The 26,945-nt window shown below is 37.2% G+C and overlaps 1 protein-coding gene across 1 annotated transcript in view; it reads right to left on the minus strand.

Moving 5' to 3' along the window:
• The window catches only part of NECTIN3 (nectin cell adhesion molecule 3), a 62,348-nt gene that overhangs the window by 23,103 nt on the left and 12,300 nt on the right, over window positions 1-26,945 (minus strand). Inside the window, exons 3-6 of the mRNA XM_064701749.1 lie at window positions 13,630-13,968; window positions 6,576-6,872; window positions 4,771-4,888; window positions 2,560-2,711 (exon numbers count right to left, since the gene is read on the minus strand). Of these exons, the coding sequence (XP_064557819.1) occupies window positions 2,560-2,711; window positions 4,771-4,888; window positions 6,576-6,872; window positions 13,630-13,968 (906 nt within the window). The remainder of the gene's footprint in view (window positions 1-2,559; window positions 2,712-4,770; window positions 4,889-6,575; window positions 6,873-13,629; window positions 13,969-26,945) is intronic.

Here is a 26,945-nt window from a genome sequence, read left to right on the forward strand (position 1 = left end):
ATGGTGACTGTTCAGAAACATTAACTTCATAAATCCTTTTTGACAGCTTCATAATTAAAATTTGAAAGATCATACAGCTTTGTCTGTTAACTTCCAAGTTTCAGTTCACATTTTATGCCAAGTTTTATGCAGTGGCTAAGAGCAAAGACAGAAAAATAAGCTAATTGATTATTTCAGCTTATTGCTCTACAGTACATCACTGCCATGTTTACTATTAATAGATACCTGGTGAGTTAAGTCAAATATCACAGGTGGTAAGTGAATTGATTATGGTCACTTGCCCATCCTGCATCACTTAAGGGCATTTCAATTAAAGAACCAATCACTTTGTAAAGCTATTTTCAAGAGTTACAGTAGAATGTACTTAGTATTTGTTTCTGAAAACAATACAGGTGTTACACTAATAATTGCTTCACCTCTCCTTTTTTTATCAAATCTCCTATATACAAAAAGTTTATACACAATGCTTTTAATCATTTTGTCAGCATGATCAACATAACACTTTTAAAGACTGAAATTTACTGACAGCTAAAAACTTTATTGTTACAGGTAGACCTACCTGGCAGAACCATGACACTGTATGACTGCACAATATGTGAGGCTCAGTTTTGTTGCTCCCTGAAAACAGCTAAGGTTTGCTAATTGCAGTTAAATTGCTACAGTAAAACCAAGTTGCTGAGCACAGCTGAAAAGCAGCACACACATAAACAGCGTCCATCAATTCACAGCAAACGCCAACTGCTGCAGCTTAACTATCTCTGCACTGAGCTGTTTTAAACTCTGTAAGATTTGCATTAGGCTAGATTATAAACCATCACCACGGCCCAACTAGCCTGTATGCCTACCCTGCGTTTTAAAAAAACTTGATTCATTTTAGAAAATATTATCTAGGATTTCCTGGTTGGCCTGTTTTAGTCTGTTAGTTGAAAACATAATTGGAATGACAACCTTTAATTTTCATGCATGACAGTCACGGTAAAAAGCATGAGGTCTATTTAGATCACATAACATTTACAGAACTGACAACTTGAATAATAGTGGACTTGAAAAAAACTTTTCCCCATTCCTTAGAATAAGGCTGAGAACAGAGCTATAAACTGCACTGTTATTTTTTGAGCAAGTGTATTTGAAAGTTATATTTGAGTCAAACATTTCACCCCATTTAATGATGATTTTCTAATTTTTTTAATTGATATTTCTTACAATGTGCCAGTTTTTGTACTTGTTTTGAGACTGCTATGCAGCCATGAAATCTCCTTAGAAGCAGCCTTAGAAACAAAACATCCAAAAGTAACTCTCACAGAAATAACTTTCATAACAATTGGCAGCACTTGAAATCTTTTAAATTATATAAAATTCTAGGTATTAAGTAGTTTACAAGTAATTCAACTGTCTCAAACTATTTAGAAGTTTTCAGTTAACTAGCTCATTGACTAGACAGTTAATTAGAACTTGCTAGCTTTCCACAGTGGCCTACAGTGACTGACTTCAACATTATAATTCATTCTAAAGATCAGAGAACTGTCAAAAGTGAATTCTGACTGATGTGGTTTCAAACATTTTGTACTTACAGTTTTAGTCTTATATTCTCATTCTCATTTTAACTCTTAAGTGTTCATATGAAGTTTTAACAAAGAAGTCATCTATGTTTGTATCCACCATCTCTGCATTCTCTAATGGGCCAACATGTGCTTTGACACTTAATTTACTTAATGAAATAACTAATGTCAAGAACTTACTGGAAAGCAGCAACACAATACAACATAATGAAGTTCTGATTTTCATGTCTATTATCTTCCTTCAAAATCCCTATAATATTTGCATTTATTCATCAAGCTAACTTACTTAATCCCTTATGGAAATCTGAACAGCTTTTCCACATGTGTATAGAAGTAGTCATGCTTACTGTAAGTCATAGTGCTCTTTCACAAAAAAGGTGTCACAGTAAAACATTAATTACATTGTGTTAATGATGCAAGGATGTGTGTTCCAGCAGCAGTAGTGCTACACAGACGCACAAATTCTCTACATGGTACTAAGTAGATCAGCAAGAGTTCTGCATGAGGTATTTAATTTGATGATTACTGGGTATCTGCACCCTGAGAAAATGACACAAGTAACTGGTATAAAATGGACACAATTCAGAACATAACTCTAACTTCCCTAAAAGAACATCTTTAGCTTTTCTAAACATAATTGTTCTCCTTCCACTAACATGTGTTTTCTCAATTTATTAAAGACAAGGTACTACTGATTGCAGTTAATGTGTCTTGTCAAACACAGGTTAACACCGCACAAAAAGTTAAATTACCAAGAGAAAATAATTATCTCAGAAGCACCTTAACCATAAGAATTTCCACTATACGTTCCCATTCAAGAGTCAGTTTAATCCCAAATTGTGCTTTAGCTTTTAAATTCACTTTTAATGACTTTTCACACAAAAAGCATATATTTTTCATATATTTCATGCAATAACTGGCTCTTCAGTTTGCTCATTTGATCACTGACAAAAAAATATTCCAAGTTAACATACTGTCTTTGCTAAGAAGTAAAACTTACCTAATATGTAGATAGTCTTCTGATCACTTTTCTGACCAAGAGCATTAGTCACCTTACAGATGTAAGTCCCAGTGTAGTTATAAGTCAAAGGGCTGCTGAATTGCAGAGTATTGTTAACAGCCAACAATCCTTCAGGCCACTGTCCATCCAACCTAAAAGAACAGTTATATTTCAAATGTGTATATTTACAACTAGTTTAAACAGAAGGAGTTGAAAATAATATTGCCAATAATCTCTAGAATGAATTTTTCACTGTGCTCTGACACTTCCAGTGGGCTTCCCTTCAGTATTCTCAGTGTACACCTGAAGGTTTACTCAGTATTTAATTTCTGGGCAAAATCCTTTAAATGTCAGATCTGCTGGAACTAGCAAGCTGTCTAAAATCAACACTACTACAGCTAAGCAAAACAACATCTCAAAAGAACTTGGATGAACAAGACAACCCAAGCTCTGAAAACTAACAGTCTAAGAAGCACTTCTGCTGTCAGGATTAGCTGCCTGTTCATTTGCATCCAGTAGATATTTCTGTCCATACATTCTTAACTTGGAGGACAATTTGACTAGAACTTCTGAGCAAGAAATCAAGCACTTTCTCCTCTCCTGAACTGTCTTTTCTTACCTCCCATCACTCTTCTGTCTAAATTACAGCACTGAAATGGAATGTGGTACTTGGCAATACACCTGGGGAAACAACTGGCTGAATAATTATTTTTTATCAATTGACTTTTCTAAATCTATCATTTCCCTGTACAATTCTGTCTGAGATTGCAGTAACAACTGCGTAAACGCAAGAGAAAAAGGGGAAAGGACAAAGGCCCTGGACCTATTCTAACAGAGCTGCCAACTGTCCATTAAACATCTGTGTAATTCCATGCCATTGAAATCCATTTTGATTTATCTAAGTACCTATTAACGGCCAAGCAGGCCTAAATCAATATTCAAACTAGAACACTAGATGACAATATCTTGAAAGCATTTAGAAAGTGTGATTTTTTTAAAGTAGTATTGAACAAAAAGGCAACCATCACTTTAAAACAGGTACTCAAAAGAAACAAACACTTCACAGTTAACACTAAATACAATCTTCAGAAAATGTAGTTCTGAAGGACAAGATCCCTAGTCCTTTACTGTGATTATTGCCCAGAATTGCTGATAAAAGTCATCAGTCACATACTTCATAATTCATAGTACCAGAAGTACTTATTTCAAGAAATGTTATAAAAATAGTCAAGAGGTTTGAAAGCTCTATCCAAATAAAATTCTCATATATGCAACATTTAAAAATATTACTAACCATGAAAATCTCACTATCCCAGTAAATACAATGCCATCTTGGATTCCAAACGACAAATCTCGTTGGTAAGGTAGTTCTACAACCTATTGTAATCTGATACCAGTCAAACGGTACACAGTTCAACACAGCACTTCTCCAAGCTCAAGCTACCCTTCTTTTACATGGATTTCCCCCCTACACATGAACTTTCTTATTCACTAGTACTAGATTTTTGGATGGGTTTTGTTGGTGCTTAGAAAGGCATACCAGGTTTATTCCAGAAAATTTAGATTTCCTGTAAAAGTTTCTTCCATTTCAAGTTTAGGAAGTCTAGCAGTCATCTCTGAAGCTCAAATGGCTTTAAATGTATTTAAATAGGTTCATTTCTTCTAGTGTTGATTAGTTCTTACGTATGTTTCAAATTCAAATGAGAGAACTAAGAACCTAGTGCATCTGAAGAAGCAAATGGAATAGCTGTTGGGGGCTTTTTTTAAACACTGGAATTTTTATGCGCTGAAATTTCTCATCACAGTGATTTTGAGCTAAGCCTGGGATGCTAGTCCACAGATTCATGAAATGTGGATGATACATAAGCTTTTAAATTTTTTCATTAGAGGCATATGTAAATAATAGTTGGATGCTTATTAGAGTTATTGGTCTTTGCTCTACATGCTGCAACACAGAAAGCTCAGTGTACCTTGAGTAACTAAAGACACTTTACCCTGAGAGTAATGACAAACTGTTTAGGCACATAAATTTACAAGATATCACCTGTATTCATACAAACACACATGTTGTTCTCCCCTTTTCAAAAGCTGGATAAAACCAATATGACCAATATAAGTCACATACTCTTTGTTTTCAAAACATGCATTTACTGTAAGCAAAGTGATTATACCCCTTGAATCATGTGCCATATTTATTTCATAAATATTTACCTGGTCCACATGAATTCCATAGGCAATGGATTTGCGTCAGCATTACATTTGAGCTGAACATTTCCTCTTCCAATGAACCAGTTTCCATCATATCCAGTTACTGAAACTTCTGGGGTATCTGACAAAAAAAAAATCATGTATGAACAATCACAATTTTTACATTAAAAGCGAATAATGTGTAAGATTGTTAGAACAGACAGGTACTTTTCTTCTGGTTTGTTTTTTTTTTTTGTGTGCTTTAGTTGTTGGTTGCCTTTTTGTTTTTAATTTAAAGACCACCACCAAAATACACAGAGAGCATGATACAGTTCCAAGCTACAACATTAATATGCAGCAGTGAACAAAAAGTTTTAATCAGTGCAACTTTCCCAGTGTGTTTTCAGCAACCACACAGCACCCTGAGAAGTGAGAGGACTTCAGAAAAAAAGAATCAGTTTCATGTTTTTGGGAAGGAGGAATGGTAACTTAGAACTACTTCTCACTAAAAAGATACAGCAAAGGACCAGAAACAACCTTGGGAGAAACCAGACAATTAAGAAATCACCAAAAAGTTCACAGATGCCAACTGTAAAGATTAAATTATCCATTGACATCAAAATGTAGAATTATGTTATGGCTCTAAAAAGCCAGGAGGTGATTTCAGAGAGGCGTTGGAAAAATACTTAAAAGCCATGGAACAGACAAACTAGTATGATTTGGGATAAACTAGAACCAAAATGGAGAAGCAGTTGCAAAAGCTAATAAGTGTTAGGGAAGACTGAAGAGCACATGCTGCTTCTCACTTGCTGCTGCGTACCTTACTATACAACCTTGTTAGAAATTCTGAAACATGCATTAACACTAATCTCAGATGAAAATAGTGAAGACCAACTTGCCCCCTCACTTCAGTTTCAACAGGAAACAATTATTTTAGTCACTGTTTGAGACAATACAAATCCTCTTCAGTTTTATTTCTGTATCAATGACCCTCCAATCTAGAACTTTATTTCAAGACCAATAAAATAAAACAGTGTTAATCACTATTTTATGCCAAAATAAGTGATTATTTACCAAACAAACAAAACCAAGCCAAAATCAAATTCTAGTCAAATCAAAACCAAGCCAAGTCTACTTTTCCCAGCTGCTACATTTGTTCTACTTGAACTGACAGACTTCTGTGATCTAGGAACTTTAAAGCAGCACACAGCCAAGACGGGCCACCAAAGGACCAACACGAAAATAGTTGGTTTTGTTCACATATGCACTGTCTAACAAAAAGGGACCACATGCCTAAAGCTTACATGTCTTGACTGGTTTTAACTAAGCAACATTGTAAGCCACCTTGTTTTGTACTCATGTCTTTTAAAAGCCATAAATTTTTTAAAGAAGCCCGGTGCAGGTTTGAATTATATCATTATGTTCTTGTTTCCTTGTGCTAGTTAGAGTGGACAAAGCTTGGTGAATAATCTGAAAGTAACTTAAGACCTATTTTCAACTTAGCATCTCATACATGAATTTTCATTAGCATTCTTTTTTAATACTGCTGAAATTGTAAGACACTATAAACAGCTTTTGGATCAACTCTCATGTTTATCCATGATTCAATATCCAAAACAGTAGAAATGTAACAGTATTCTAACTTCATTACTTTATTTTCCATACAGAGACCCTAGGCTTTTACTCCTGCCTGACCTGCCTCTTACCACAGCTTTTCTATACAGTTTCCATTTTCCTGAAGCAGAAGCTCATCTCCTTCCTGTGGAACACTGATTAAGGGGGAAGTTGCAAGATACAAACCAGGAGTAATTACCTCAGAGAATACTTACACTGTATATCCAACACATAAGGGTAACGCATCTCCTTTTCAAAGGTGGGGTGCCTCACAACACAAGTTATGTGTCTTCCTCTAGCAAATCGTGTCGGGACAATCACATAGTGGCTTACAACTGTCACTGTTTCATTTGGAAACAAAGTAGAGGTGGATTCCATTTCACCAAGGCCTCCTTCCCAGTCAATGTGCGCAGCAGGTTTTCCAGTGGCTGCTGTACAAGTGGCTGCTACTGTCCCATTTGCACCATCTATTAGAGGGTTTGGTCCTTTCTTTAAGCTCACAACAGGTTCAACTAAGGAGGGGGAAAAAAAGGAGATTTAAACAAGAATTCCACATCTTTGAAAGTGTCACTACTTAAGTTAAACAAGATCTAATCCACTTGCAAATGCTCATGTTAATCAGACATCCTAGAAGACTACGCATATCTCAAGAGATGACAGTTCTACAAGGCTTTGGCCTGCTGACACTACCTGTACTGTTAGTTTGTGTCACTTGAAATCTACTTCAGTGTTCTAACATTAGGAGTTTTAGTTTTCTTGATCACTATTATAGAAATTACTTCCAAGCTGCATCTTTATTATATATGCCAACCACACACTGAATAAAGGATCTAATAAGTGCACAGAAATATGCAATTGTACATAAAATTTATCTAAGTTTTTAATATACAAAGTAATCTATATGGAAATAAAATTTCAGTAACAAAATACAATAAAAATAAAATTCATTGTTTTATATTCAAATAAATTTTTTGCCTATATATATATTTTGCCTACATGGAACTCAATACTAAGACTAAAGTAATTTGCATGTGGAAGGAAGTGACCTCCTCATAAAGCCACTGCTCACCCCAAAATTTTAAAAACTTGGGGAACACATTTCTTTCTAAAAGGAAGTTGTTCTCTTCATGGACAAGTCTACTGCTGAGGGCTATAGACTAAAAAACTTCCAAAAAATTTCCTTTTGGTTTAGCAAATCTGTTTTGGCCCTGTGCAAGCCACCCACCAGCTGCAGCCCAAGTCAGAAAAACTACCTGGTGCTTCAGATACAAACCATGGCTGGGCTGTTTTAGAATGGCCCATTTGTGTCACCAGTTCTGTAAGGGACAGGTTTGCAGTAGTGTACCAGCCTGTTCCACAATCCTGGTCTCTTGCTCTAATCTGGCTACTGAAGTCCTCTGAAGGAAGGTCATTGCTACTCACCATAATGCTTCAGAATCCACCTCAGTGGATCAGCCCTCACTAATCACAAAGCAGAGATAAGTCTTGCAAGTTCTGTGCCTTTCAGTGTCAGAAGGAAAAAAGTTAGTTCATGGAATTTCTTTCCAATAAATTGAAGCTGACCCACAGACACATCTTGTAAGAGAACAGAACAAAGTACCATACCTGGCAAGTTCTCCAACTAGCTATACCTTCCAAAGATAACAAATATTGTCAGCTTCAGCCCATTTAGTGCCAGGATCAGTTTTTGACTGTTTTCTGCTCAGTCTAACACTGTTCATGTCTGAACAAGTTGGTTTATCATTTGCTCAATTATACTAAAAGAAAAGGCAACTATTAAATGGATAACCTTACAAAAACGTATCTTCTGTTCTATGCATAGAAATGCTTGAAGAATACAAGTTGTTATGAAATTGAAGGATTGTTTGGGCAGATACCAAGAGCAAATTATTCTACTTTGCTTCTCTGAATGACCACCCTCTGAGATTTGTTAGTAACCCTACCGAAAATAAGCCAATAGCAGGTTACTTTCTACCAAGCTGCACACTCACTCTTCTAGATCTGAAATATTTTTAATACAGCTTCTTTCAAAATCTGATTCCCTGCTCTGCAACACCAGCAACAGCTAGAGCTTTGTGCAGTAAGCTTGCATATCTGAGCTGATGTACACATGAAGCATTGTCTCATCTGCTGCAAAAAAAGCCTTTAAAACCTAGTATGGAGAACTTGACATAACATAGCTTTGTTATTTGACCCACAATTTGGTTTTCCTGATTTAACATGAACTCTACTGCCTTGTAGTCCCAAAATCACTGGTAGAGATTTCTTCAATAGCTTCTGTAGCATTACTAAAATGCAGAAGTATAAACCCAAATTTATATTTAGAATTTTACATACATGAAAGTTCTAATTTTTGCTGTATTCCTCCCTTCCCAAGATTTCCACAATAGTAAAATAAATTAAATTAGCAGCTATTATTAGCATTTCATGCCAAAACTCTAGACTCAAATAATTTCAGCTGGAAATAAAAGCTTGATATGTTCTATTCCTTTGATTTTTCTTCAAAACAAAGTATGCAACTGTGTAATTTTTTTCTCCACCTCTTTGTGAAGGTATATGTAAGTAAACAAGAACTCTTAACTAAGTTGCTGTCCAGATGTCCAGACCCAAAGAAGACTACTCAATACTGTACTTTTAGAAAAAGAAGCCTTCAAGCAGCATGACAGACTAATTTTAAACACCTGCTTTCTCAAATGATACCAGAGATTTGTCAGTTTGAGTTCATTGTGCAGTATTTGGTTTTACATTTGTCAACTAGACACCAAAGGTTAACTATTCAAAACTACTCAGTGTCATAAAATACACTTATTCCCAGTCCTACCTGTTTCCATGTTTAGTTTTTTTATACATCAGAAATGTTTAGGCTTCTATTGTCATATCTTCTCATAAATTGTGATTGTTGTACGACACATCAACTGCAAGGTAACTAAATAACCACATACTGAAAAATTGAAAGCAGCTGTTAGGATACTCATTTCTATAGTTTATCATTCAGGACTACTCTGTCCCAACAACTGAAACAAAACAAGCAGAAGCCCAGATACTTATTCTATGGCCTTTCTAGATGTTTCAGTCATGGATTAAGAAGTATCTAGTTAATGAACCCATAATTACAAGGAGGTATTGACATCTCATCTCTCACAGTGCAAAACAGTTTTACCATTTTCAATTTGGAAAACAGATTATCCAAAGCAGGGTTTTGGCATTCTTTTTGGTTTAATTTTTTGTTTTGTGGAAGTGTAATTTCTATATGCAGTCCTCTTATCCCAGGACCATTTGTTGTACCACATGAGTGTGATTTTTAACGACTTTCTCTGCCCACAGTGGCGGTGGAGGCCACAAGAGGCAGCTGGGAGAACATTAGAGAAGCTGCTACACTCACTCAGTAGAAACCTTATGCTCTATTTAGGCCAAATTGAAAAAGATAGTAAGGACAATGCTTTGTGTGGAAAATGGAGCCATCAATCCCCTAAGATGCAAAAGCAAGACCTACTTCCACAGTGTGAGAGCAACATCATGGCGTGAACTATACTTGAGTATTAAAGACAGGATGGCTGAAGCATGGAAGATAGATGGGCAGTTGTTCAAAAGGTCTCAACTAATTTGCCCATCTATGCTTGCCCTTTTACAGACTCATGACCACCACCTAATTTAACCCAGCTTATTCAACCTTCACCTTACATTCAACATAGGCATACCAGAAATCTCTTGCTGCTCTGGTCCTTATACTTTTTTACAGAAAATGAACACAATATAGCATCCAGACATGAGCATTAAATCCTACTGCATCAAGTTTTGAGGCCAAAAAGCTGCTTCTTGGTTTTTCTGTACTTCATAAGCATTTTTCAATTGCTTCTGTTGGTTTTAAAACTATTTTTCGGCGCACACTGGGCACAGGTCTGGATGATGTTGGCATGATTACAACACACACAGGATTATTTCGTCCCGACATTAAATTCATTGATTCCTTGGCAATAGCATGACACTGGAAATTGTCATTTTCTTCATCGCATCTGACATGCACTTCATTAACTTCTTTCCAAAACAGTATTTCAAGTTTTTATTTTCTCTCACCTCAAAACCAGGAGCTTTATCTTTTTGTGTACTTTATCCTGTATGCTAATTAATACTTAATAATTAACTTATTGAGGTTTTCTTGTTTTAAGAGTTTGGGGGGGAAGCAGTTTGCCTCTTTGTTTTAAGGCCAGTAAGTTCACTAATTTGCCATCTACTTGATACTTCTTTCTTCTGAGTATTCTGTAGTACCCAATATCTATACTGCCTGACATGCATAATCTTTTAATCCTAATTGGAAGACTTTCTGCATTAGAGTGTCTAGGATCTAATTCGTGACCTATGCCTTTTACACTGCTTTGTACAATTCATTCCTCACTTGTAGCATTGGTAAGAGCTAGGCTGCAGAGGAACAAGACCTACTTGATCAATACCCATGATAAGAAATCCAACTTAGCAAGACAGAGTTAAACCAAACCAAGTATTTTAAGTAGTCATGGGCAGCACTCAAGTTAATCACATAAAAATTATATCAGCTCTGCAAGCTACCCAGCAACAAGCCGTTTCTTCTGCCCTGAGACACCAGTTTGCCTCATTTGGTCAGCATCATGGGATCTTGGGGAAACCAACAGCTTGACACAAAAATTATTTGCCATTTTTTGCAAAGTTTAACAAGGTAAGTTTGGCAAATCAAAGTTTCAGAAAAGTTCAATATATCTGTTTGATTCTAAAAGCATTTTCCTATTTCTACTGTCTTAACCTCTTCTTTTACAGTACATTTCCTTAAGATGACATGAAGCACTAAACAAAACAAACTGGGAGTGGGCAAAGTCACCAAACATGGCTCATGTGTTAAACTTGGGGCACACAAGAAGTTTTAAAGATGGTCTTAAGTGATCAGTGCGCTGTGGCAAAACATAGGGCATTTTATCTTACAGTTATTTCTTTCTTCCATTTGTCTTCAGTGTGTCCACTTTATAGAGTAAAAGCATCTAGTACATGACTAAGTATGTCCACTACACAGGGGAAGGAAACAAATTCTTCGCTAAATAAGAACAGACAGGGACTAGGAAAAAAGGCAGTCCTGCTTCAACTGGAAACAGCCTCAGTCTTAGGACAGGAACTTTTTCCCTTACTTAAGGAAGAGTTTTTTGTACCAGTGGGAGAATGCAGCCAATGTGTCATTGAAGATTATTTTAAGTTACATCAAGATTTAAATTACAGCAATTGCATGCCTTAAGATTCTGATGAGCTTGGAATTGCTGAGTTCAGGCCAGCAAAGTTCACAATTTATTAATTTACAAACATATTCTGAACATCATGACTTCCCCAGTATTTTGACAGTTTGAGCCTATAAGTCAGTGTAGCAAAGAGTTTCTAAAAGGACAGAAAATACACAGCTGAGGCCACAGAATTTAAGTCCAACAGAGGGTTAGCTACCTAGTGGTACATGCAAGCGAAGCTGCTGGTAACTAGGATGGAAAAGCATCTTTGCAAATAACAGCTGGGTTTTGCCATTTAGAGAGTCCTGAAAGACTTACAGCAATTGGCAATCATCTACATCAATAATGAAAAAAGCTATGATCAGAACCACTGCATGCCTGACTAATGCTTCTTTGCTTATTTCAAATGCAATTTTTCATAACGTATATTCAATGAAACGAGTTGTGGTCCTTCTACTCTTCCAAATGTAGAATAATAAGCACATGAAACATACATGTGCTTTACCAGTTCCTCCAGAAACCTGATATTATGAGTGCAAAATGGACACAATAACTAATGTTACCTGAAAAAAAACCCCAATCTTAGAAAGAGGAACTGACTAGAAAAGGTGAGGGGAGGTAGTAAGAAATTCCCACAGCTTACTGGTAAAGCACGATAGCTGAAACCTGAAGTGAAGAGACTGCTTCAATAACCACACACATAGCCACTTGCAGTACTGATGGAAGTCAGGTGAAAAAGAGAACCATAAGACCACATGCTTTGTGCATCACACAGAGTTTTGGTGAAGTTACTGGTTTCAAATTGGATTAAGCCAGTTGCTTTAATGCATTTATTTTGCCCCACCTTGTGGTGAAAACCAGTTTACATATGGTGCTACAGCCCTCTGATTAATCCCATTGAATATTCTACTACTATGAAAAGCTGGTATCAAAGACCAAGAGATGATCCTAAAAAGCACACCTGCTTACAGAATAGTCATTCACAACCATCTCAGCTACAGAAAATATCATTTTACTCCTGGGCTAAGAGATACAGAAATACCTTACACCAGTACAAGAAGAACACTCTTGTAAGGAGAGGGCAACTTAATAACAGGCTTTCAAGTTTCAGGGTAATCATTTTACCTTACACTGCAGTAACACCTGAGTTGCACTTCAGCACTAATTCCTTATGACAGCAATACTCAGCCCTCAACAAGAGGGAGAAAATTAGTGTAAACAAACCCTCAAGCCTATCAAAGTTTCACATTATGACTATCCACAAACAGTCAAGAGCTTAAACTGACTCTCTTTCCACAATTCCCAGCAGTCATTTAAGACAATTTTGCTTTACATTTACATTGTGCAAAGAACAGTTTGCATCACCAGACCTAAGCAGCTATACTAAATTATTGTGTTAGCAGCATATTTATAAAATCATAGAATTGCATTGGAAGGGACTTTTTGAAGGTCATCCAGTCCAATCTCCCCTTGCAATAAGCAGGGGAATCTTCAACTACACCAGGCTGCTGCAAAGTCCCATCCAAATGTTTCCAGGCACGGGACCCTCACTGGGAGCTCTCTAACCTCATTACAGATGATGGACTATTTCACTGAGACAAACAGTTATCAACAAGGTTTAGAAATACCTGCTTTTTCTGAAGACTGGTGATTACCCACTACTAATTGAGGGAATTTAGCCAAGGCGGTAACTAAACCCAAGTTCAGCAGCTTCCCAGCACAAACACAAAAGTCCCTGGTATCAGCATTGTCTGTCAAAACTCTAAAACACTGCTAATACAAACTGGATGTTTGTTTTCAGCATAATGCCTAAATAGGAACTCATTATTTATTTTTAATAACTAGACAGTCAAATAAGTTCTAAAGAAGCCAGAACCAAAAGAAGTCTCCTCTATGACATTAGTAAAAATTGTACACCTGTAATGAAAGCCCACCAAACACATATTTTGCATTTTCTTTAGGTTAAATGGTAAAATTCAACTTATTTGTAAGTTATTTGCAGAATTTTGCTTTCAAAAAGAAGCTGACTTACCTAATACTGTTACAGTTGTTGACGACTGCGTATTTCCAAGCGGGAATGTAACTGCCTTGCAAACATATTCTCCTGCATCAGAAAAGCTTACATTTTTTAAGATGATTGTTGCATCAGTAAGTGAGTAGTTTTCAAATGCCACTCTTCCTTGGTATTCTCCTTGAACAGATATTCCATATTCAGGGTGATGAACAGCAATAGTCTGTGAACTTTTACCATCTATCTTCTCCCAAGAAACTTGTGTTATTGTTTCATTTACATCAATTACGCATTTCAGTGCAACCTTCTTCCCCCAAACTGCTGTCACATGTGGATCAACAACCGGTCCAGCTAAGGCACCTAAAAACAAAGCAAGTGTTAGTTGCTACACAAGGAAGACATGTTGCTTGGTTTTCACAGTAAGCCTTCTTCCATAATTAGCTTACCTTTTTAGAAGGGAATTCCTGCTTTTTTTCTGATTAACTGATTCACAACAGTGTTGGAATACTACAGAAACACATTTCAAGCAAAAACATCAAACCTAGGCACAGATCAATCATTTTTCAGAGGATACTACCACTAATACACAACTTCATATAAAAACAACCTGATAATTGTGTAACTGGGCAACAGTCTTTTGGGAATTTAACTGGATATGAACATTCTGTGAATTCAGATTTACCAAAACCACAAGACATGGTACTTTTTAGCAGTCTGATTACTGATCTAGAGCATCAAGCAAAAACTTAACGTTAACTACTGCACTTACGTGTTTCTCCTTAAATAATCTTTATGAAGTCATATCTTTTATAAGTAGAAATAAGTGAAACTTCTAGCACTTACCATACCAGTAAATAATTAAACAGCAAAGCAACAATTAAAAAAACAAAAAAGCCCCTATCAAAATCCCACAAAGCACTCCATGTTTACAGTGACAGTCACTCAAAGACCTCAACTTGAGCTCTCCTACCCTACCTCCTAATGAAGACATTTACCATCATACATATGCAATCCTTCTGCTTCAGTGCAGTGGTGTGTCTTCACACAAGATCTTGTCTCAGACAGTAAATGTGCAAGAGTAGGCATAGGCAAGTGCTTGCTTAGGATTCAACATATTTCTGCTTAATACCTAAAATGTCTTCCACAGTAGCAACTACATTCTAAGCTCAGCATTTTACACCATCCTCCTTTCAAAAAAGGAAATCCACTAGGACAAAGCAGTTCAGTTTACCACAGGTTCACAACTTCTTTTGCCAACAGATGGTCCAGCAACTTGACTCATTAGTTCTCTTGGAGCAAACTGACCTGATAAAAAAGAACTAAAGTCTTAGTCCACAGTGTATTTCCTTTTTCTGAGCTCTGATTCTAACAGAGCTATTTCAAATGCTCTGATTCTCTCTTCAGATACCAAGTCAGTACTCAAGCTGTAACTGAAGAAGCTCACTGATGAAGCAAAAGTCAAGTATAAATTTTATTAGCCCCATGCTCATAAGCATGAAGAAGTCATCCATCTTGAGACATGAGCTAGCTGCCTTTTCACTCACCAAACTCATACAAAAAGCAAGCCATGCATTCAGGAAATCAGTCCTTAAAAGCCTTTATCTACAAATCCATTGTTAAAAGCTTTCTCCTTCCCATTGATTGATTTTTTCATCGTTTAAACTATTTCTCAGTCAATGAAGTCATCCAAAAAAGTGATTTAGCTACGGATTTCTTCAGTATAAAACCAGTGACTAACATCAATAGTATGAACAGCTTAAGCTACACAAATGAGTCAAACTAAGCCAGAAATTCAGACCAATATTGTTGATACATCAGTAGGTAAGTGGGGCTGGTGAAGGGACAAAAATAATAAGAAAAGTAAAAAAAAACCCATAACATGTTTCAAATAGAGACTATCTGCCATGACAAGTAGTGCAAGAACATTCTGTCTATTCTCCTCATGCCTTTTATCTAACACATTATTGTGACAGACACTGGAAAGAGGGCAGCTATTTGTAAACTGGAATGCAGAGTTCTGTCCAAAATTCAGCTCCACTTGCCATTGCTACATTTAAACATAAGGTGGAATGTTCCTTAATAAGTATTTGATTATTGCTTTCTACCTTATAAATAAATTCACAAGTTACATTTGTGAAATGAATTTCAGAATGCATAGGATATAAATATTCTGTAATGTAATTTAAGCAAAGAAAAACACTTTCATTCAGAAATCTGCTTTCTGCAACATTAAATCTACTGAATCTTAATCTATAATTTATCATAGTGATTAGTTGTATATAACCCTAAACAGCTTAGTACAGAAAAACCACACAAAAGTGAACTTACAAAAACCGTTCACACTTCTGCAGAAGGTAACAAACTAAACTGAAAAAATATCCCAGTTAACTGAACACATGAGCTCTTTTGCTTCCTTTTACCTTTTTTTTTTTTTTTTGACAACTCTGCTTCCAGTAATTGGAGGCTTTAGCTACATAAAGATGACCATTGTACATTTAAAAAGTCAATACTCAATTTTCCCACCAAGGAATACTTCTAACAGCTCATTTGTGCTATGAGAACATTGTGTTCTCACATGAATTACATGAATATTTTCAGAAGTCAAACTTTTTCATTGCTGCTATTTTCAAGATTTACAGACTGAACTGAGCAGGACTCATATATATTTATAGACATAAACACACTTGCAGGTATAGAATGTTGATCAGTTAGATCTTTTTTCTTCCCCTTCTCCAGCAAGGGAGGTAGAAAGATAACATATCACTACTCCAAATTTTACATTTTTACATTTATCTTCTGACACATGGTCAGACTCCAAAGAGCAAAAAAGGCCAAACCAACAAACAAACAAACTTATCTTCACAAATTATTTAACTTGAACTTACATACAGCTCATAAAACAGTATATAGACTCCAAAATGTTTAAAGTGCTAGAAATAGTTCAAATCTGACGTGCCAATGCCACATATTTGATTTGGAACAGTATCTCCATCCAGTTATTTAACTAGCTGTAGTTGCAGAGCAATCAAGCCAATAGTTCAAACTAGCAAGCTAATTACCATGCAGATATTCAGGGCTCTCCAAGGCTCAGGATGCTCAAGATAAGCATTTCCTTTGACATAAAGACTTCCACTCAAGAGTCAGTATTCTGCTCACAGATTGTAATTGAAGAACGAGCTACATGTCTCCCCCAAAATAACACATTTAGAGGCTCATAATGCACAAGGTTCTGAAGAACAAGCCACTTCAAGACCACACTATTCAGGTCCTTAACTGATCCAAATTTAGGACACAGGCACATAGAACATGCATTTACTGTTTTAAAGAGGCCTGACCCTCCTCCTCTTGAAATCTGACCTTTTCTGCCTCAGGTTCACAATACTGAAGTCTGTCATTCAACAAAACTTCTGGATACACTTTGTACTTTCTTAGTAATCAAGATGTTTTGTAAATTCTCAAGGTAAACACAGCGTCATGAGGTTTTCTTTCTTTTTTCTTTATATTTGCCCAAGGTTTTACAGATGTGCCTTCCCTTTCCTTTTTGCTTCCTTGGAATACATAAAATTGTACTGTTTCACACAGAGGCTGATGAGATTGCCATCTCAAGCCCTTTAACATGACTCAATTTCAGCTAAATCCCTACACACTACCTGATTTTTGATCACAGTGATCCAATGCCATGCTTGGCAATAAAGTCAAGAATACTACCTGAAACAGCAAGGCAATGACTCTACTCATGCAACTTGACAGAATGTTTAAAGAGTAAACAAAACAAAAAGATCCCTAAGGCTCACTTGCAGCATTAAAAGCCACAGAACTAGGTGCTATCAAATACTGACCATGATAATATTTTCAACATCAATTCTGAATTAAGCTTCTACTACTAACTGAAAAAAAGATACTGAGGAATTATAACAACCTTCATAACACAACAAAGTATTCATGATTTGGAATGACAGAATACTTTCCACATTTACAGGCTTGTTATTTGTTGCAATAAATAACAGCAGATTTAGATTTTCTATATGAAGCAGCCATGCACAAGTCTAACTATAAAAGCAATGCATTTTGCTACCCACTAAACAGCACCCTTCTGGCAAGACAGGGTGACCATACTGACCCTTTCTAGCCACTGATTTTCCATAACCTGCCAACTATTTCCACAAGACAAAGCCAAACTACAGAAGAGCATAAAAATTTTTCCCCCTCTATCAGCAAGTTATTCAGCTCATGGGTATACATGGCCTTAGCACAAACTAGTAGCAGGGAACTCAGAAGAGGCCCAATCACAAATGGAGCAAAACAACAAGAACATTCCATTTTGCAGACAGCAAGTTGCTATGTCAGCAGAACACTCTAAAAGTCAGGCTAAGCATTATTGTTTGGCCAGTTGAATTTCAGCTGACATCAGAAAGCTTATTCTTGCAGTCTTCCTCCTCCTGTGTCAGCACTCATCAGGTATCTAAGAGACCCCTACCTTCAAAAACTCACTTGTTCTCTTCCCAATTTAACCTTCTGAATTAGCCCAGCCAATCACAACAGGCAATGCAACACAGGCAATGAGCACAGCTCCACATATCCAGTGGCATTTTCAGATTTGTTTAACTGGAAAAACAAATCACTCAAAGACACTGCAGAAAACAAGCTGAAACCTCAACTTAAGGCTTTATAAAAATATATGCCTAAATGACTGGGAAGAAGTCAGTGTGTCTTTTGAGCAACAGGGCATGATCAAATTACTGTGTCAAAAAAAGATCAGAACCAAGGAATGGAGGAGATTCAAGATTAAGTAGTACAAAATGCCTCAACACCAGCTTCCAATTAGAAGTGCTAACCAAGTACGTAGGAAAAAACTGCACTTAAATCAAAGAGAAAGTATTATAACCTCGTGTTATTCTCACCTAAGGATCTACTTTATCGCAATCCTTGCTTGAAGTGGAGTGTCAATCAGTTTTTTGAGGACAAGTGAGCTCAGATCAGGAACAGCACGAGATTAGGTTCTATAAGCATTGCATTTACAGGACTCAGCTCAAGTTCCTTTTTTTTTTTTTTGGTACAAAACTTGCCTTATTTTTTTAAAGAAGAAAACCAGGAATGTATTACTTCCATCTCAAAACTTCAACTTAAAACCTTGTTCCATGTTTAGCACACAGTATAACAGGCATAGAGAAGCCTACCTGAATGTAAAAAGTTTCAGTGAAATGATGCATAGCAAATCGATAGTCTGAAGCCAAGACTACTGAAATTCTCAGGCTCTCTCAGGTTGCTTTTTCATTTTACTGAAGTTCAAGGGATTCTATCTTTTAAATCAACTTTACCTAATACCGACAGGAAACTAAAAACATTATGATGTAGTGCATGCAAATCCACCACTTGCAAATGGTTAACTTCTGAATGTTAACTTCCTATGCCTGCAAATGGCCCAAAACGAGGTTCCGGTGTTGACTTGGTTTATGGCATGAGCAGCTCTCCTCTAGGTGACTATAGCCTGACTTCTTACAAAAACCATAGAAAGGGGAATACAACTTCTAGTTGAAAATTATAAAATAAAGTTGCACAAAGTTGTATCTTTTCCAAGCAACTGAAAATTCAAAGAGACTGGCAACAAGAACTGTGTGAAGAGGTCAGTCTCAATTTCAGTGCTGTCTCAAAAGTTAGCTGTTACTGAAGGGTTTTACTAACATCAAGCTCCAGACTGATGGATTTTCAGTTAAGTGCTATCACAGGATGTTCTGCAGAATTCTGAAACACTCTGAACCACCATCTGGCTGCTCCTAAAGGTACAGCTGACAAGATATCACACCATTCAGCCAGGAGGCCTGTCTTACTCTGCTCCTTCATTCCCCACAGCTGATGGAAGAGACTCTCAGTTATCTTCCTCTAGTTGCTGCATCAACATGTGTATCTACATAGAGGGAGCAAGAAATAGAAATAATTGTTGGGAAAGCTACAGCTACCATTCGTAAGATAGCATCCAGAGCTCAGAGAGAGAACTCACACTGCCTGTTAAAAGGCCAGGTAATGCAATACTGGACAAAGAACTGTCATCCTAGCACAAAGGAGTCAAAGATGACAACATATGCAAACCTCTTCAGCTCCACAATAAACAATTACCTACAAGACTGACATATGCAACACAGAAAGCAAAAGAAAGAGATTTCAAAGGGACACTTTACTCCAATGCAACACAAAATCAAAGAAAAAGCAGTTACAACTTAAGAGTTTAACATTAGCTTGAGCCCAACTCAGGAGTTGGAGCTTCAGAAAAACTCTGCCCCTGGAATCAGACTTGGCTGTTACCCACCATTCTTATTTCAGAATGCCATTTTCACATGTGAACCAGTGCTTCTGTTCTAGTTTATCTATCTCCATGTAAGACAGCACTTGTGCCCCTGCATACTCTGCTTACCACCATGCTCCGCAGACCTTTAGTAGCAAGCAGCAGGACAAGCTAAGACACTAGAGGAAGTTAAAAAGGAATGTTAGACTCATGATTCAAATGGAGTTGGGAGAGACTCTTAGAAAGCCAATTTTATAAGGTCAAAACTTTAAATCAAACTACTCACTAAGAATATTTACTAAGTCCCATGAACTTTAAAATTTTGTGTGGAATTTTGACTAAGACAATATTAACATCAATGTCCATTTTAAATGTTCTTACATTATAATCATTTATACATATTAACACACAGCAAATTGAGACATGCATGCTTATCCTGACACTAAACTTTCAGATGTTTTAAAATATGTTGAACTAATAAGTAAGGCAGCTGAAAGTTTTTCTGTAATTAATATTTCCAACTCTGTTTCACCAAGTCTTCCAATCCCATCTCCTTGAAAAGGAATAAGCAGGACAATGAAGTACTATTTTTCCAATAGGCCAGGCTCAAAAGCAGGACTGGAGGAAGACATCTCATTTCAAGTCCCACTCCCTCAAAAAACTAGTAGTAAGAGTAAACAAGTAGTTCAAAAGTTATCCATATACACACCACTACTGCCTAACCACCACAAAATGCTTCACACCCCCATTTATATAAATTCAAATCCCTAAGTATCAGAGCAATAAGTATAAATACACAGAAGAGATTGAAACAAGCAGTCCTTAATGTAACTTTAACATCTTACTGGAAAGTTTGTTAAAGAGTTCCAGATGATCTTAGAAATCTTTTGAAACACAAAAGATGAGTCAATAGTTTTGACAAACTAATCTGGTGAGAAAGGCTGAAGTCCTCCTGTGTGGCATCCAGTTTAAAGACATAACCAAAATATTTAACAGAAGACTTGAGGTCAAAAGAATTGTACATCTGAATCTTGGTGGGGCTGATGACTAATGCATTATACACAAAGAAACAAGTGAAGCTACACTTAACAAACCTTTCCCACTCAGGCAGAAAAATACCTTCAAGCTGCAGCGGGTCCAAATTAGACTAGCAGCCAGCAGGAACAGGTCTAAGTAACACATCAAGAGTGTTAAATAACTGGTTAGAGAGCAAAGTGTGTTCTGAAAGCTACAGCAAGTGCATAGTGATTACATATCAAGAATTGAAAATGACACTCTAGAATATGCTAACATAGAAGTATATGCTCTAGCCAACATCAGTGAGGCTCCATCTGGAGTTGTTCAGCTTGAACAGCACGCAACAGATATCAGCCATCTAGAGAGTCTGAAAGCGAAGTGCGCTCAAAGGCCCAGAAAGCATGACCTACAGGAAAGGACTGGAAGAACCCATTATTATTCTCATAAAAGGTAACCCGATAAAAGTCCGAAAGAACTTACACTGCAAAAAAGAGAATGCCTGTGAAGATTAGGAAGACGATGAACTAGTAAAGCAGTAAAAAAAGAACAAAAACAGAAGCAAAAAAATCCCCCAAGCAACCAAGCCCATTGAAATAAAGAAATCCTTTGATGCTACAGAATATGAATTCCTGATATAAACACCCTGGCCAAAGTGACAAACCTTCACACCCTTTACTTTAGAAAGGTTTGATATTTAGTAATTAAAAAAAAAAAAAAAAGAAACTAACCTAAGCTGATCCTGCACACACACGATCAAGGATTTATTTGCTTTGTTATTATCAGATTAATAGGTATTTTTACTGAAGTAATAAACTAGTCTTCCTTAAAATAGTTAGCCAATATGACACACATGCTAAAGGACTTAATGACAAGTTCTCACTTCAGGAACTTGGAACGTTCCATCCCATATACTTATATCACTTGTTCTAGCATCATCGTTGGGTTCATCCAGCTCTAGCTACTGTGAGAAGACTTCAAAATGCACTCCTTTTACAAGTCTCAGTCCCAGTCCTCTTCCTAGAAAACTGCTGTTTCTTCAACTGTGCTTAAGACTATCCTCCACCTGCTTTGCAAATCAAGAAACCAACCCAGATATACATGAATCAAAAACGGAAAACACAAAATAGAAATTAACACTGACAGTATCTAAAATGGCAAAATCATTTCATTTTTAATGCTCAGTAGGTAGAACTTCAAATACATTATGAAACAAAATGCCAGTACTTTCTGCTAACACATAATTACTTAGAGCACTTTCAGATACTTCTCATGCTCAGGTCAGCTTGCATTTGGTTTAACTCAAACATTGCAAGTTGATAAAATAACTACTTTCTTATCGAATGCAATTCTCATTTCCTTCTATTTGTATCCTTTAGTTACTTTTTTCAGTAAAGGTTCTCTTCATCAGAGGGACAGCCAGCTCACAGCAGGTGACCAGTCTCCTCCATGACTGATGTTTTTATGTTCTGATCCACAAGCAGATATTAATCTTTTGTCACGTGTTTTGTTAAAAGCTTTTAACTCTTCAAAATTTTAGGTTTGTTGTATATTTAACTCCCCATGAAATCTGTTAGCCTCATTTTGTCCTCAGCTGAGTCACTGTGGCATCCACAAATCACTCCTTACAAACAAGTCTTATTCTCAACAACAAGTAAGATTTAGGAGAAATGACAGCCTTCAGCTTTGAGAAAAGTAACTCATTCTGAGCATGTTTAATAATAAGTCAAGTTATAACCTTATGCTTAGATATAACTCTAATGTTGCTTGCTTAAAATTTATTTTAAAGCTCAATCTCTTCATTTATTTGCAGGGCAGTGAGTTCAAGATTATGAAAGAAATTCCATTCTGGAGAGCTACAGGAACACCCAATCACATAGTTTTAGTCAGCTAGTGCTTCAGCTTTTCTGACTTCTATATATAAACTGCCTCTCATGATACAGACAATGTCATGCATTACACAAAAATTGTCACTTTCTGGACATTGGTTCATTTTTAAAAGGCTTCAATTCTAGTATACTCTTCAGAGCTAAGAAATTTCAAAGCTGGCATTACTACACGTCAAGTTCAAAGAGGATGCCAATACAACATCATGACAGAGGACATGCTTCCCAACAGTGCACTGCCTAGTTCAGACCTTGTACAGGCAGCCCCTTCAAATCAGACCTCTGGCAAACCTCACAGAACTGACCAGCACATTACTCAAGGCCTTCTTTGCAATTATACAAATATTTAATATTTATAACAATTCATACACAAAGTCTAATACTCTCCTTCACAAAGGGTGCCTCATGGGCATCACTGAACAACCATCTTCAGCTTACTTAACTATTCAATCCCTCAGTTTCTTAAGGTACTTCAATACTCTGTAACTCATCTTTATTCCAATTTGCTATGAGTAACTAGCACTTATATATAATTAGGGCACCTCATACTCCAAGAAATGCAACTGACATGATCCTACTATCCTCCAGCACCCCCTACAACTATTGCTTCCACCACACAAATCCTTCCAGAAAAAACCATGATGACAGCTAAATCTGGTCTGGTCAGATAAATACCCTGCGACTTCCTTCCAGACTCCATGCCTCTCCACTCCTTAGTTAGAAAGGCAATTTAATGCTATTACAATATCCACTTTTCTCTCTTTTTTTGGTTTTTTGTTTTTGGGTTTTTTTTTGAGGGGAAGAGAAATTGGGGGTAAGGGATTGCCCGACTGACCACTAAAATACTGCAGAAGTCTGAGGAGGTATTGTCTTCTGCCTAATTTCAAAATGTGGAAGTTACTAATGACATAACAGTATATTCTCTTCCACCTAGCCACAAACTTGCAAAAACATGGGTTGGTGCTCCCAACCCCGTCCAAAAAACAGCTTTCTTCCAAGTTAAATGGCTGTTGTTTCAACACTACCATATAATAAACTTGCCATTTCACAGACTAACAGAAAAGAAAGGCAACTTAATCAGAACCCAAAAATACAAAGTGTTCAGTATAGGATTCTTGTCACTGCTGTTTGTTCTCTTTCATTATAAAGTAGCAAGTCACTTTCCTGCTATACAGTGGTATTTACATAAGCTGCCATCCTAACCATGAGGGTAATTACAATGTGCATCTTGCTAGATTACCAAAAAAACTCATGTCTATCCCAGAGTCTAAATTATAAGCATTATTAAGATATTCTTGACTTAATCACTCTGACTTCATTTGTCAGACTGAAGCATTCAGACTCAAATCACCAGAATCACTACCCATCAGTACAAGCCTGTAGAGGGGAGGGAAAAACTCAACCAACCAAACTTCCATGGAAATCCTCTGATAAGGTGCTCAACAGGTCATGTTGTCAGATGTAAGCTATAGTGATCATTTCCAACCAGGTCACCTAGCAATTACCACAAACACAAGTGAACTCCTAGGCACAGCTTTCTTTATAATGCATTTATCATTGGCAAAGTTAAACAAGCTCTAATACTGACATAGAGAATAATGATTTCATGTAGGTAAAGAGGCAAGGGACCTCAAGAGGCCATTCATTTCTGCTCAGAGTTATATCAGACTGCTTGAAGATTGGTCCAGTCAGGTTTGGAATATCACCACCTGCCACTGATTCCTCAAATATTTTGGACACCTTCTCTCTCACAGACAAGTTTTACTTCCTTACATTGGCTCAGGATTTTCCACACTCCAGCTTGTTCCTATTCCCTTGTGTGGGGTGTCTGAAGGAAGTGTTGATCTACATTCTTAATACGTTCTCATCAGGCAGCAAATAAGGGCTCCTTTTCTGCAGCTTTCCCTTTCCCAGGCTGATCAGGCCCAGCTCTTGTAGCCTCTGCTCACACACCTTGTGCTCCAGTCGACAGAGTGACCCACTTCTGGGCTTGCTCTGGTAGTGTCTCCCCGGTACCATGAGCCATAAACTGGATACAGTACTCTAGTGACAAAATATATTCCTTCCCTCAATCTGCTGTAATGCTTAGAGACCAAGATAAGGTCTCCCTTCCTTGCTGTGAGGACAAACTGCTGATACTGCTCAATTTGTTGTTCACCAGGGCTCTATACCTATGCCTGCCAAGCTGCCTTCTAGCCCCTTGGAACACAGCCTGTGCAGTTGAATGGAGTTATCTCAGTCCAGATGTGAGACTTTAAAATCACAGAACTGTTTAGGCTGGAAAGGACCTTTAAGATCACTGAGTCCAACCATTAAGCTACAACTGCCAAGTCCACCACTAAACTAAATCCTTAAGTGCCACATCTACACATGCCGAGTGATGGTACTCAGTATGATCTGCTCCATAACCAACTCTGGCACTGAGGTCAGGCTGACAGGCTTGTAGTCTCCTTGATCCTCCTTCCAGTCCTTCTTGTAGCTGGACATCACATTTGCTAACTTCCAGTGAACTAGAACTGCTGGTAAATCATTCAAAGTGGCTGGGAGAGCATTTCTGACAGCTTTGTCAGTAGTCTTGGGTGGATGCCATCAGACCCCACAGATTTGTGTGTGTCTAAGTGGCACAGCAGGTTACTGATCATTTATCCTTGGATTATGGGGGCTTCATCCTGCTCCCCATCCCTGTCTTCCAAGCTCAGAGGTCTGGGTACCCAGAGAACAACTAGTCTTAACTTTCAATACTGAGGCAAAAAATTCATTATGTACCTCACCCTTCGTCACTGTTTTACTCCACACTCAAAAAAGGATGGAGATTTTCCTTAACCCTCCTTTTGTTGCTTGTGTATTTGTAAAAATATTTTTTTTACTTTCCTTTACAGCAGTAGCCGGATTAAATTACAGTTGGGCTTTGGTGCTTCTAATTTTCCATCTGCAAACATCACATCCTCCTGAGTTGCCTGCCCATTCTTCCAAAGCTCATGAACTCTCTTTTTCCTGAATTCCAGCTCTCTGTTTAGCCATGCCAGTCTAGCTCCAAGCATTCTAGACACTCTTCTTCACCTTGCCAGCCTGCCTTTCCTGAAGGTACAAATGGAGCTAGCTAATTGCATGACTCCAGTCATGCAAGCTATTCCACAACATTACTGCAATCCCAATGAGATCCTAAGTCTGCAATTGTGCACATTTGTGCTGCCTTCACAAGGGAAGGGATAAAAATCAATTTCCATCATATCCCCCTTGGACACTTGTTGATTGCTCCTTGCTTTACTTCTTTTCAGATTAGTGAAAAAACAAAGGTCATCTCAACATGCATAGTTTAAAACCCTCCTCACAAGCTAGCAATGCTTTTGGATAAGAACCCTCCACCTTACTTCATCAGACAGACCCTGCCTCTGGTTCAGTAGTCCTTGTTCCTCAGGGAAATTTCACCAACTAGAGAAGTCCAAATAATTAATACCTGATCTTTCATGCATTTCACAGTATTTACACCAGGTAGCACAGGAGAGCTGCAATGGTCAGCCAGAATTTACATATTAATTGTAAGACTGCACAGCACACATGCTGAAATGATGATCAACCCAGCTTGCTAGGAGAAGCAACGAAGATATAAATCAAGTTTACCATATTTCTGTATCTGTATTTACTGACTTGTGCAGTGCTATATCAGTACTTAATTATTTTGTTACTTAGTAACTTAATTTTTCATAAGTATATACTTTCTGTTCTTCCGATACTACACTGCACTTCTCAGACTACACCTCTGCATTCATTATCAAGGAAAACTTAAGTCAACTCCGAGAAGCAATTAACTGCCAATTTCTGAAATTCACAATTACTGTTCAACTTAATGTTCAGACATAAGGTCTAACAAAAACATGATCAAATTCAAGCAACACGTCCTAGAACTATGCCATATTTTACCTATTCAAAGGTAAGGGTGGAAAGGAGAATTTCTGAACTGCTCAGTTCAGATGAATGAAGCCAATGAAGTCAGAGCACACAGGTTGTTTTCCTTTGCCTTAGTATGTCCAGTATAAGCACAATGCAGTTTAACAAAACCAACAAAAAAATCCCAATTAACTCTGACAGATATCACCAGAAGTGCTGGCTGGTTTTGACAAGGCAAAACTATCGACATTTAGAGGTGTGCCATACTA

Source organism: Zonotrichia leucophrys, chromosome 1 (genome assembly GCF_028769735.1).
Source record: "Zonotrichia leucophrys gambelii isolate GWCS_2022_RI chromosome 1, RI_Zleu_2.0, whole genome shotgun sequence".
Classification (NCBI taxonomy): domain Eukaryota; kingdom Metazoa; phylum Chordata; class Aves; order Passeriformes; family Passerellidae; genus Zonotrichia; species Zonotrichia leucophrys.